Source organism: Leuciscus leuciscus, assembly GCF_965113295.1.
Source record: "Leuciscus leuciscus genome assembly, chromosome: 23".
Lineage (NCBI taxonomy): Eukaryota > Metazoa > Chordata > Actinopteri > Cypriniformes > Leuciscidae > Leuciscus > Leuciscus leuciscus.
Window position 1 is genome coordinate 30431441 of NC_138747.1, and position 15211 is coordinate 30446651.

The 15211-nt window shown below is 38.3% G+C and overlaps 1 protein-coding gene across 3 annotated transcripts in view; it reads right to left on the reverse strand.

Annotated features, from left to right (window-relative positions):
• Positions 1-15211, reverse strand: part of rargb (retinoic acid receptor, gamma b) — a 64748-nt gene that overhangs the window by 11767 nt on the left and 37770 nt on the right. The window contains exon 1 of one of the 3 annotated variants that reach the window (XM_082156491.1): positions 13773-14707. The exons of the other annotated variants lie outside the window; for them this stretch is intronic. Coding sequence (XP_082012617.1) covers positions 13773-13917 — 145 coding nt within the window. The 5' untranslated portion in view covers positions 13918-14707. Of the gene's footprint in view, positions 1-13772; positions 14708-15211 lie in introns of those variants that run through there. 3 annotated transcript variants of the gene reach the window in all.

Here is a 15211-nt window from a genome sequence, read left to right on the forward strand (position 1 = left end):
GTAGTGTGTTAAACTGGCGGTTATGGTAAGGGGCAGGACATTTCTCAAACACACTTGAAGCAGTTGACCAATCATAACACACTTCACCAGCCGACCAATCAGAGCACAGTGTGCTTTTCAGAAGGAGGGGCTTCATAGAGACAGGAACTATCCTGGGGTGCGTTTCCCGTACAACGACATAACTCGCTGCTTAACTACCATAGTACGATGCGTCGTTGAAGAAACCAACTAGTCAACTAACTGTTTTCCGAAACTGTATTGTCACAAATTAGTCGTTCAAACACTGGTTAATGATGTCACACAAGTGGTGGAGTAGATTTTTGCTATAAATTACAGACATGGCATCTGAGGACTAATTATCATTTTTCTCAGTTATTTTGCTTTATTTCCATATTCAGTCATAGGCTCGTTCTTACGCACTAGAGCACGTTCACACATGCGCACTCTTTAAAAATGGTGCTTTAAATCTCTTGACAAACTAAAGAATGTCATTTAAATGTGTTTATATTCAAAATATAAGATATAGATTGTACTGAATGTCAGCTTGCATATTTTGCTCAAGAGCATGATCTATGTAAGTCCACAGGTCAGGCAAACAAGAACCACAGGTCGAGATCTGTCATTCCAAACACACAACTTTGCGATGCTGTTTGCGAATGTTTGTTGGAAATATGGTTTCGGGAAACACAGACTCGTTGAACTGCTAATAACGACGGAACTTGCGATCATAGTTGGCTAACGATGCTTTCGGGAAACACACCCAAGAGGAAGAGAATATGTGCAACAAAATATTAGGAAAATATTTTTGAACATTCAAGCGATTCTCGACGCAGCGCAAGTTCCCTCGAAAGAGAACATCTTGGGTTACGACTGTAAACATCGTTCCCTGAGAAGAGAACGAGACGCTGCGTCCCTCGGCCACACTTCCTGCGCTCCTGAGAACGACTTGCTTCGACCAATCAGAAGCTGACGCTGTTGTGATCCGGCGTCCCTTTATAGCTTCCACATCAGCGTCACATGCGGCGTAATGACGCAACACCAATCGAGATTTGACTAGTTCCATACAGGCTTCAGACGCGTCACGCTGAAGGCGTTCCCCAATGTGTCGATTCTCGACGCAGCGCGAGTTCCCTCGAAAGGGAACCTGTTTTAGTAGAGCCCAAAAACAACATCAAGACTTTGAAAAAGTGCAATAATATGTCCTCTTTAATTTATCAAGAATGTAAGAGAATAAGGATGAAGTTGTCAAATGCATTAGGAAGCCTCTGTCCAGGGGTCAGAGCTCAAAGACAAATATTATGAGAGCACATTGAGTGCTGAAAGAGAAGAGAGATGAGAAAAATGAACTAACACGACAGATGAATGAATAGCTTTTCCTGTTGTATCGAACTCCTATCGAACCGTGACTCCTGTGCACCGTTACACCCCTAATATGTTATAGTTAATAAAAATACAATTGATCATTGTTTGTTCGTGTTATTCAAAATGCATAAAGAAATGCTGTAGAATTAGTTCATTGCTAGTTAATGTTAACTAATGTAGCACTAATGTTAACCCTTTTGTAAAGTGTTACTGGATGAATGAATAACATGCTTTGACTGACACCTCAGCATGTGTTCAACTCGCTGTCACGCGCCCAAATGGCACCAGTCAGTTTCAGAAACATCCTGGAAAGCAGCCATACAGGCGCAAACATATAATATAACACGCTTTGCCCAATTTAAACACCACCGTGTGAATCCAGTGGTGTATATTTTGTGTAAGTCGACGCTGTCACTCGGTTCAACTTTCACCTCTAGACACCCTTTCCCCCCTCATGCTCTTGTTTCCTGGACCCTAAATTCCTCAGGCCTGGATGACTGGCTTTTTACTAGAGGTCCAGTCTCGAGATCCCCCGTAAAGCCCGTCTGTGGTCTGACCGAAGCCCGAGGCTTGCCTGACCGGCTCTTTATTGGCAGAGTCACCTTGGCCAGCCATTCACACCAGCACCAGCTGTCCCTCACTCTCCACTTGTAAAAAATGGGAGAAAAACAGCTAAAACGGGGCAGATTTTATTGGCCATTCCTCCTACTGAATGGAGTGAATCCCCCAAATGTGCCTCTCATTCTCTCGTTCTTCTCCTCCCTCTGTCCCTCCACGGGCACCGTTTAACAAGAGCAAAATGAGAGAAGGTATAGATGAGAAATCTCATAAAAACCAGGGGGTTGGGGGAGACGGATGAAGAATGTGTGAGAGAGGGTGAGTTTCACTTTGACCTTGGCTTTGGCTTCTCAAGACATGAACATGAACCGAGAGTCACACAAACACTGCCAGTGATCTAATCGCGACCTCGGAGATAAAATATGCTACATTGATGATCTGACATTTGGCAAACTATGAAAGGATATTTCCTTTCCAAACAGCACGGAAATCTGTGCTAGAGACGTTCCAAAGTCACAACCCAGTTTTGTTGTGAACAGAAGATATTCGAACTTCAAAATATATGGACCTTATTCCGGGTAGACGCCATATTTAATTTGACTGGAATGAAAACAAAGCTGTGAGAGGATGAACAATGCATTCAATGGACCGAATTCATGAAGCAAAAGCACATTTCTGTGTAAATTGTTCATAGAACTATTAAACAGATGCATACATTAATAAATATACTTACACTACCATTTAAAAAAAAAAAAAAAATATTCAGCAAGGATGCATTAAATTGATCAAAAGTGACAGTAAAGACTTCTATATTGTTTAAAAAATAATCAAATAAATGCTGTCCTTTTGAACTTTCTATTCATCAGAGAATCCTGAAAAAACGCATCATGGTTTCCACGGAAATATGAAGCAGCACAGCTGTTTTCAACATTAATAATAATCATACATTTTTCTTGAGCAGCAAATCATCATATTAGAATGATTTCTGAAGGATCATGTGACACTGAAGACTGGAGTAATGATGCTGAAAAATCACAGGAATAAATTACATTTTACAACATATACACATAGAAAACAGTTATTTTAATTAGTAATAATATTTCAAAATATTATAGTTTTTACCGTATGATCAAATAAACGCAGCCTTGTTGAGACGTCATTCAAAATCCCAAACTTTTACAAATGTGTATGCAAGAATACACATTTCATTCTGTTCTCGTTTCATAATTAAGGCACAAAATGTATTTGCTGAAACACTGAGAATTCCAGTGAGAAAAAAACAGACAAAAAACAGTAAACATTAGTTGTTCAAATTAGACATGATCTAAGACCTTGAGATTGTATTGTGTTGACCTGCTTATTGACTTATTATTAAGTATAATAGTCTATTGTGTAACTTGTAGAACATATTTTCTTACAATACAAGTGTGTGTTCAAACAGGACATTCTTGTGTTCACAAACAGACGCAATGGAAGAGAACGCAGGGTCACAAGACACGGTTTTAAAAGTTTAACTAATTTTAGCTTGACACACCATCTTAAAAAAGCAATACTCATGAAGCTGGAAAAGACATCCGTCTGATGCGTGTGTGTATTATTGTGCATTATGCAGTAGGTAATAGGATCAAGTACTGATACTGTGTGTTGTTGTGTTTAGTTTTTTCTTTGGATTTTGTGTGGTTCTGTCATGCAAGACTTCTAGGTCTCTGGAATGCTGATAGACGTAGTTCTTGCACATAATGTTCTGTGAAACACAAGGTCGGGGTGATGGGCGAGTGAGTGGGTGAGAACGCAACCTGATCACTGTGTTTATGTAGTAACTTGGTCTGAATTGGCTTTATGTGTTTATATGGCAGCAATGCTCGAGTGACACAGAGCGGTTCTGAAAACATCAGCCTCTTTTGTGCTGGAGGAGTGGAAACCTGGCGCCACCAGAGGAATGACTGACAGACGTAAAGGGGAAGAAAGAAGGAATGCAATTCTGTTCCCATTCCATTTTCCCTCTTTGTTATATTTGACATGACTCGTGGAGAATACATGAAGTAGTCTATGGTCGATTTTGAAGTAAAGCAGGTGGAGTTTTCAGAAGAAACAGTTAAAAAAAATTTTTTTTTTATTGTCTGAATTGGCACTTGACAGCATAATCAGATTTCAGAACAAACTAAAAATGTACTGAAAAAAAAAAGACTAATTTGAAAGATGAAAAAATAATTTTTTTGAACTGGAATTAATTTTATAGACTTCCATTAAAATGCCCCTATTATGTTTTTTTAAAGATTCCTGATTTATTTAATTTTTTTGGCGTCTCCTACAACAGGTTTGCATGCATCCAAGCTCAAAAAACACTTTAATTTCCTCATAATCTCCACTGCAGCATCAGCTCTATTCTCTCAGTGTCTGAAACAGTTCGATCAAGGATTCAGTCTCTCTAAACCCCGCCTCTCTGAGAGCAGCTCTGCTCTGATTGGTCAGATGGCCCAGTCTGTTGTGATTGGTCGACCGTGTCAGAAACCAAACGCTCATTATCATATCTGAATTTCAGCTCCGGATCTTCCTCAGCTCTTGATACTCAGTGATACGAACAGTAACGATGGCGTCGGTTTTACCGGATCAATCTCATCAAAGTGGATTTGCTTTGTCAGCAGAAAACAGCGTCTTCTCCACATGAACAACACAAACCAAACTCTTCCAGTCTCAGATAAACTACAGTGTTTGAGGGTCAAAGTAGACGTTGTTCACGGCAGCCAATGAAGAACATAGACTGGCATTATGCAAATCTGTTACAAACCTACGCAGATTCAGCAGGAAGTGAGACTGGAGTTACTGACCACCCGTTTCAGTTCAGAATCACTTCTTTCTTTTGAGCGACAAAAACTCCATTTATCTGCACTGATCTGTGAAACTTTACAGATCTTTTACAGTCACAAACAGCTCTATTACACACTCCATGAAAGGGAATTTTCGAAAATGCCTAATAGGGGCGCTTTAAAGCACTGAATTACACACAAAGAAAATGATTTATTTGTTATGATTGTATTGTAAGTGGTCTCAGTCCACATTTCTGCAGATTACTGTGTGTCTGCACTGTTTAGACAACAAACTCAATGAAAGGTGATGCAGGTTTTATCAGTAAAGGAGTCGAGGGCTTCAGCTTGACAATCCAAGTTCTCTCTGTTGGCTCGAATTGCATGGAAACACTGATAATATCCATGTCTTTCAGCAAACTCAGCAACACTATCAGGCGATACCGTCTCTGTGAGCTCCTGTTTACACCTGCTATTAAAGGGGTGGTTGATTATGATTGAACTTTTTCAACTTTAGTTAGTGTGTAATGTTGCTGTTTGATCATAAACAACATCTGCAAAGTTACGACACTCAGAGTGCAAAAAAAAGGGAGATATTTGCTTTTACAGAAATCGCTTTTTAAGGACTCGAACAAACGGCTGGTAAGGACTACAATGAGATTCTTCACAGGTTAGTGACATCATTAACTGTAAAATTTACATAAACCCCGCCCCCCAGAAAGCAATTTATAGATTATATAATGACAGAATATGCTAATCAATGACTAGAAGATAGTTAACTCCACATCAACTTCATAAATTCATCAACTAACCATTCAGAAATGTCCTGTTGCTTCTACATGTTGTCACTTCTTCTTGAGTCTCTCCATCATTGTCCGACTCCGGTTTGAACATAAAAGGCTAAAAGTTTTTGAAATTTTCACACACACACACACACACACACACACACACACACACACACACACACACACACACACACACACACACACACACACACACACACACACACACACACACACACACACACATACACACACACACACACACACACACAAACTCTTGAAGCTCCGCCCTCTGTGCCGGGAGCATCAGCTCATTTGCATTTAAAGGGACACACACAAAAACAGAATGTTTTTGCTCACCCTCACAAAGTGCCAATTTTAACATGCTATAAAAAATATCTGTGGGGTATTTTGAGATGAAACTTCACACACACACTCTGGGGACAACAGAGACTTATTTTACATCTTGTGAAAAGGGGCATTATAGGACCTCTTTAAGATGCGTTTTGGTCGATCGGATCACAAGTGGACGACACTAAATGCAGGTGTAAACGGGGTCTAAAACATTTTGAGCTTGTTCACTTTCAAACACTTCCAGAGGTAATCGAAAACACATTCGACCACATTACTTCCATATTGTAGATGCTCATGTAGTCAAATGTGTTCGAACAGCAGAAAAAGGCTTCTCTCCACCTATTGACTGAATACGTGAACATTATGGGAAGCGCACTAGCCAAACAGGATTTAAACTTTGTTGAACTTCTTTTCAGAAGTGGCTGAAAGTGGACAAAGAGACGCATTAAAACACCAGGTGTAAACGGGAATCTGTCTCCCTCGTCTACTTGTGATCAATCATCTTTATACCAGGAGTAAACAGGTTCTGACATCATCAGAAAGAAGCAAATCATCACTCAATAGAAGCATCACGTAATGCAACATCTGCTCAAGACTATTACGTTTCTGATGTTTTATTATTATTTAATGAATTAGTAATAGATTAATATATGGCTACATACACTATATTTGTACAAAGGTTGCTTCAGTGTCTATTCAAACATAAAAATATGTATTACATACAAGTATAAAAGGCCTAGTTTTTCCAGCAGGTGATGAACAGAATAAATCTAGCGTGCATCACTTGTGTTTTATGTTCCTGATGAACTTTAAGAGTCTTGAATTTATCATCTTTTCTTTGTACTTTATTTCTCAGTTCATCGTTTCCTCTCTTATGTATATAATTAAATAAAGTGCTCCTCATGTCATAATGAATGCACTGGCACAAAAAAGGATGTTGTTTTTAAAGCAAAATCGCTCATACATTTGTCATGCATATTTTGGATCCAAACACACACATAATGGTTTGCAGACTGAGGGCAGAGATGAATGGCTCTTTCATTTCTTCTGCGTGGTTGTACTGTATGTGTGGATGGATTGAACTGCATGATTGAGTCACTAAAAACTACAAAAGGCGTTCATGAAACTCTTGATGTTCTGAATTCCAATATGGAGCGAAAGCAAATAGTGCATAAACAGATTTGAAGTGAACTGATTTTATAAAGGAATGAAGAAGAAAACTTGAAAGAACATGCAGGATCAGTTGTGTGGATGTATTTGAATACAGCAAACATTAAACAGTACTTCTTTTCTCTCTTTTTTACCAAAAAAAAAAAAAAATACATTGGTAAGACAACAGTATTTGTTCTGACTCTTTTTTTAGTCAAATGCTGACACAGTGGATTTTACAGGCTTTCTGCATGTTGTTAGATTTTGTAACATCTCACCAACATTCGACTTGAAGCGTTGCTGAGAAATTTAACAGGTTGGGTCAATTCAGGTTTGCTTCCAAAACCTAACGCTTGGACGCTTCTGAACATTAGATATGGGATTGAGGCATTAAAACCTCATTTGATTTCCTAATCCTCAAATAACAAATTGTTATTAGGTCTAAAATATTTTCAGGACTGTAATAGTTATAATAGAGCAACAACGTATTAGTTTTAACAAACATACTAACAAGCAATCAAGTTATTCTCTTTTTTGTAATTGCAATTAACTAAATTGCCGTCACATTAATTTACATCAATATTGTGTTAATAATAATAAACATAATTTTTGCAGATCTCTTTGAAGATCTGAGAGACTACTGCAAGACACTTTACAAAATGTAAATGACTAGCACTAAATGCCTCAGCAAAATTACTTTCATGCATGTTTGAAATATTAATACTGTCATTAATTTATTATTACTCACAATCACTCTCTCTGTGTGTGTGTGTGTGTGTGTGTGTGTGTGTGTGTGTGTGTGTGTGTGTGTATCCTTTTGTAATAAAACCTGTCATAAGATTGTTTTAGGGGTAGGGCTTAGATCAGGGTTATCTACAGCGCTTGTCCTCTGTAGGGTCTCGGGGTGTTGGACAGTGGTGTAGTCTGGTTTTTTGTAGTGCGTATACTCTAATACCCCCACCGCACGCCACATACTCACCCATCCCAGGGCGTCACCCCATAAGCACCACCACACTCACTATGCATACAGTATGCATCGACATGTAATTGAGAGCATTATGAAATACTAAGTGTTATCAACATGTCAATTTATTATAAGCAACACAAGACTTTAACAGCCAATGACATTTACAGCTGGGGAGGCTGGACTGATTTTCTACTGTTTAGTGTTAATCACCATCTAACTAAGTCAGTTAAGAGCTACCTTTAGCCTTAGATGTTATATGAATAATGGTCCCTGAAGCACAGATTTTATCAGCTGACAATTGTCAAAAAAAAATTTTTTTTTAAACATTATAGGCACAAATACTAATTTTCTTTTAGAAATGGTGTTTTTGAAAAAAAAAAGTGTTATTTTAAAATACATTTTACTGTGCAATTTCTTTCTAATTTCTTTGAGTTAGACCGAACTTTTATTTTGGTGGGTTGTAGACATTTGAGTTTCTGTGTGTTTTAATAAACTAATATTATTATTATTATTAGGCCTGAAGTATACTCTACTGTGCAATAGTAATATATTTCTGTTATAATTTCTTCAAGTTATACCGAACTTTTATTTTGACAGGTTGTCGTAAAGACATAACAGTTTCTGTGTGTGTATATGAAACGAATGAATGACGATAGTTTTATCAAATGAAATGGTGAAATTCTCGTCAAGTGACTCTCATAGCAGCTCTGCGATGAAATGCACATGTGTAGCCTACATCATTAATGTCTCAATACAGTGAAACGCTGAAAAAACCACGAGCGTGAGTCACCCGTGCTTGTGTGTGTGTGTGTGTGTGTGTGTGTGTGTGTGTGTGTGTGTGTGTGGTGGAGCACACATTGAGCGCTCATTCCCAGAGACGCGTAGAACAATTGCAGTCTCTTTTAGCTTTAATATTCATAGACACTAGTCCATATCGAGATTTGATTCATTGTACAGCCCTACTTTTGATTTATTCATTCAAAAATAGCCAAAATCCGTGACGTTCTGCCCTATAGCAAGTTCCATTTGTGACTGGATTCCGCGATTCGATCCGTGTCGCTTCGCAAACACAGACGGGGTGAATTTATGAATGAAAGTGAAAGTTCTGACACAAAACGAAGTTGTTACGTATCCTCACGCTTTTTTAAGTGGGTATACGCAAATCCTTGGCCTTTTCTAGTGGGTATACGGCGTATACCTGCGTATCACGTAGACTACACCACTGGTGTTGGAGTCTCTCCCAGCATTATTATTTGCATGTCTTTGTATGTTCCCGGTGAACTCACACACACACACACACACACACACACATACAGGCTTTTCCCTGCCCTGGCATGTCAACATTTTGAAAATAACACCCTTAAATATTTCAGAACACATAATGCTCATGCCTGTGGACTGAGCCGATTCTTGTTTTCACATTCGCAGGAGATACACATAACAAAGGCCACAGTGTTTGGAGAGACTAAAAGCTCATTTAATCCTGTAACAAGCTGTGCTCGAGTCAAACCAGCACCTGTGTGAAACTACATACTAAACATGCACTAATGCACACGACCTGTTCTGCTGTCGGCATATGACCAGACCGAGCACCAATACTGCTGGATATTAATACACTGAAAAAAAAAAAGGATATGATCAATAAGTCATGACAACACATGTTTTTCTATTACTTAAACTCATCAAAATAATTTAACCTTTTTTTTATTTATTTTTTTATACATGATTTAACTATAGGCAATATTTTTAAATGAGCTGAAATGACTTGTACGGCCAATTTGATTATACTAATTTTTTAAAAGTTGAATTAGGGGATATTCTTAGTCTGTTGTAGATACTGTGATAAAAATATATGATCAGTACGTCATGGCAACTTGTGTTTTTACATTACTGTAACTTATCGAAATAATTTAAGCAATTTAAACTTTTATGAGTTATACAAGATTAAATGATCAGCTTAATATAATGTAAGTTTAAATGACATGTACAACCATGTTGATTATACTTAATAATTTAAGTTGAAATGTATGAAAACATTTTTTTTTTTACAAATGAGACAGAGGAAAAAAAAAATAAAAAAAAATAAAGTGGTCTGTCAGACCTAATCTGGCACACACATATTTAAATCTATTATTTAACCCATATATAAAGCCATCACTGATCATTATTGATAAATATGTCGACATGTTTGAATGATTTAGTGGTAAGTCCTGACTGAAGAAGATCGAAACATCTGCATTTATCTCTCTGTGGCTATTATTAAATAAAAGCATTTTTTGTGAGACATTTGCAGACATTTGCATATGCAGATCTCTTTTCTATGGACTTCATTGTTTGGTTGACAATCCATCTCAAGTGGTCTAAAGTTTTTTTTTTTTTATGATTATCTTAAGGTACAGCAAAACCACAAATTCTTTTTGATTTGTACTTTGCTTGGTTTAACCATAGCGGCCATCTTTGTGTGATGGCACACAACAAACTTTGGGCTATACAGATGTTTACAGAAACCTCAAATTCGTAGCTCAGGATTAAAATTAAAAAGAACATTTAAAAATAGTGGTTTAATAATACCAACACATAAACGGTAATCCTTAAATTAAATTTGGCCTAATTTAAAAATGGCCAAGCAACTAACTTTACCATTTTTGGAGCACTTGAAATGCAATGACCAAGAGATAAAACGGTGAAAACAGACATTGTAGCATTAAAAGACATTTTGTTCTAAATTAGCATCCTAAAACTAGGTTATATATGTAGTAAAGTCAGACATGCAATTTTGGTCTCTTTGACAAAATGTGCTGATCGAATAAGGATTGACTATATCAGTGAATGTAAACCATGGTTTCAGTTTCTCATTTAAAAGTAGCAGTTTATGAAACACTGAAGAACAGCTTTGCTCAAAGCTTAACCAGCATCTCCTGCACACATGGACCAGCACATGTCCTGATGGGATGAACGCAGACTGGTAAAACAGGAGCTGTCTTTCTTAGAAGCAAGTTGTTAAACTTGGATTGCCCCTTTCATTCAACTGCATGCATACAAAGCTTTCTTCTTTATAGTACCTCATAAACTGACCCTTTTTATTTTGCCTTTTCAGGATGAAGCTGAACCAACATTTGGCCACCCCCTCCCCAGCCACCTTCACATTATTACACCCCACACAACCGAAACACTAAGACAACTGGTCACTGACCAGAACCCAACATCGACCAGAGAATCATCCTATCCAGACAAGACCTGACCTTCAGACATGAACTTTAGCCTGACAAAACATCACAATTTGTTTTAAAAAAGATGCTGAATGTATGATGAAGAATCTCCATGCATCCATGTTAGTTCAGCAGTGTTAGCAAACCATACTTTGTTGAAGTAAATCACTTTGCATTTAGTAACACAGCTTGGTCTTGAAGGGTTTGCTGATGTGAAGGTCTACAAAACATCGAGCCATAAGCAACAGTCAAAAGAGGAAACTAAACTTGCATCTAACGTATCAACTGAAGCATGTAGACGAGAACTATGAGTTATTAACAACCTTTCTACAACAACAGATCTTAAGAGTTAGAGATTCACAGATATGAACATTTTGGCCGATACCGATGACCGATAATTTGTTATAGTATTTGAAAGCCGATAACCGATATATTTGGGCAATAAACCTTAATCCCAATTTTTATAAACTTTTTGAGAGCCTGATTACAAAAACAAGTCTCACCATTAAAAGCCATGTCCCAAGCACACAATTATAATATTCTCATTCTAATTGTATGTAGCCTATATGACAGACTTGTGCTGTGAATGTTGCATTTGACTGTATTTTCCTTTTTTGAAGTGATTCCAATCATATTTCAAGCAATTCAAAACCATCACGTCGAACAGCTCGCATCTGAAGTGTCTCAGCTGGAGGAAATAACCCATTATTTATCGGCTTTAATATATCGGCCAGATTTTCTTATTGGGCCGATAACGATAACATTAAAAATGAACATATATCGGCCGATACCGATATGGTGGCCGATATATCGTGCATCACTACTAAGGGTAATGAACTAGCAAAAGCGAACAAGTTCAAGTTTAGATGGAGAGGTAGGACTCAGCTGTTGCTCCTCTGAGGGTGAGAAGACACTTCAGACTATTGTAAACGGTTCATTGTGAGGTGGGCCTTGTTGTGGGGTGCGATGTTCTTTCAAGCCGTCAGTCTGGCTATAAAATGGCATTACGGCATAGAGACAAATTCCAGCAGGACCGTGTGAAATCCACTCACGCGCACATACAATAAGACACAGACGCAGACACATGGCTGTGATTCATATACGACTCTTGTTTCTGTATTTTTCTTTCTAGTTCCCTGAGCGTGCTTTAAACTTGATGACAGACATTGCAAGAGTCAATGAGTTATTTCTTCATTGAAATATGTAATGAATTCCAAATGATTGGACAAAGATGGAGACAATATGAAGGACACTGAATATTTTTCATGTAGGTGCACTAAGATAATCACAACTCTTACTCACTGTCATATTTCAGTTCAGCTATTTACTATCAACTAAATAACTTGGATCTCATTACGTGGCATTTAAATAACCTTATAAATGTGGAGCATTTCCATATTGAATGAACTTGCCAAAGGATTTTCCTGTGATCATAGAGAGGCAAATGTTAAGCAGAAAAACCCCTAATCCTCCCATTCTCTCCTGGTTTCTGTCCCATCGGGCTCCCTAATCCTTTAATTGAGTTCATTGTATTCATAATTAAATAATTAAAGACATCCATTAAAGTCAAAATGATGCTGAGAGACTCTGAGCACACACACACACACACACACACACACACACACACACACACACACACACACACACACACACACACACACACACACACACACGAGAGATTACTTGACTTGAGGCCTGTATATATATAATGCATTATAAAAGTGTTTTAATGAGTTAATTATACTTTGTAATGCACCTTATAAGGCAATGCATGATATCATGAATAATTGTAACCACAGTTATAATACATTATAATACTTACTGATTCTCTGTTACACCTTTAGAAAGTATAATGCACTAAAATACGACAAACAAATTTCAGATGTAACAAGAATCTGCAAATATACTGCATTTTAACTTGCAATTATTTATGAAAAGATATAAAACATTACAATGTACATTATTTCCGTGCATTATTTAAAACTAGAGTGTGTGCATTTTTCATTTTTGTATATATTTAATTTTATCACCATATACCATAAATACATATTTTCTTTAATAATCAGGATAATGATATAATATTTGACGTGTCATAGTTTTACCACCTTTTTCTGCGTACAATTAAAGGTTATACAGCGTTTAAAAGCCCTGGGCCTGTATTTATATGTTCATTTTTGACTGTTTCAACCAAATATGAGCATGAAACTACAATTTGCAGTCATCGCAACGAATTTGCAACACTCCACTATTAATAACGTCACTTTTGCAGGACTGTTTATAATTGTTGTCATTATCATCACTAATTACTAAGCATCCATCACAATGGCAGTATTCAGAAATATTAATATTATGCAAAAGGATCAGCATTTTATCATCATCATCAGTAAATTTGTTCTGACGACTAGGCAAAAGGCCTGGCCTTTAGAAAGTTAACAAAAGTACCATTTAAGCCAGTTAGCGCATGACAAGATGCTGAGCACACACACCACACTCGCTCAGACTCCGAGAATAACTAATGCTCATGCTGGAGAGGACACAGAGATATGAACACGTGCAGCTGGAGAGAGTAGAGACTCCTCACACTTACACTGCAGGCTCGTGGTGTTGCTCCATGAGAAGGACTCGAGTGCAGGGAAGAAGGAGCTGGCTTTCCTGAGCATGCATGAACTCTGAGCGCTCACGTCGAACAGGGGTCTGGCCCCGACCCCGAGAGCCTCCACGCAGTCAAACATCACGTCCAGTCTTCAACACCAACCCAAACGCCGAGTCTCGAGCTGTCGGAGAACTGCAGATCCAGCAGACGATGACCCACTCAAACACAGTCCTCCAGTCAGTCTGACACGGCTGCCAAAGCTATCAATCACAATAGAAAGTCTCAAGGACTTGAGACTTCTGTTTCAGGTGTAGCTGTCACTCTAGCCGACTGGTTTTCTCTCAGTAACTGGAACTGTTGTGTTCTGTTCTCTCCGTCGAGTCAAACGGCTCCAGCGCTGGTCTATAGTGATCATCACCTCTCTGCTGTCTGAGTTCATGAGCTTTATCAAACTGTCAGGACTCTTGAGTGTCAGCTAACACACTGAGTCTCCACAACCTTCACTTGCCTCGGCTTTAGCTCAGCCCACAACGCAGGGAGAGGGAGAGGAATGACAGAGCGAGGGAGTGAAGGAGGGAGGGAAAGAGGGAGGGAGGCGGGTGCTTTTGTGGTTGGCTGAAGGACGAAAACTTTCCCTTCCATTTTCTGCTAGAGCAATCTGTCAGCCTGCATCATATTTTATACCTTTGCAAATGAAAACAAACAACATGACCTCCTCTCACTCCCTCTATCTATCAATCTTCTTGCACTCTTCCTTTGAAATATATCGCCTTCTTTTTCTCTAGACGCACTCGTTCATGCGAAAGTGTTGATACTCACAGGGCTGTGCAACTGAATTGAAGAATGCCTTTTAAATTACACTTCCTGAATATGAGTTGACATGCAGGAATGTAATTCTAATTAGAATACAATAAGTTAAAGTCCCCCTGTGGTGAAAATCCAGCTTTTAATGTTGTTTATGTGTCTATGTGGTGTGTTTAATATGCTTTAAGACAAAGCATGTGTAAGTTCATAAGTCGACTCCATTGCTGAGTATTTTCTCCTTAAAACTGCAGTGAACCAAAGACAGTCTCAAACACACGCTTTGAAATCGCTGGTGTTTCTGACGTCACAAATTACCTTGTAACCAATCAGATCAACGTGTGATCGTCAACCAGTGGATCTCTGAGCGGAGTGAGTGAGTGGAGGCGGGGCCCATTTGCATATTCATAGAACCGCGCATACTAAATGAGGCAAGGGTGTCGAGTTACATTCAAGATATTTTAAGGCATGAATAATTTCTTTCAAGGAAAAACCAACGCATTCTCATCCTTGGGCGTCATAATACTGACGCTTTTGACATTTCGTCTACATCGAACGCACATGGCACCCTTTAGCGTCAATATGAGACGCACAGAGCTTTGTTCGGTTATGGGTAGGTTTAGGTGTAGTGT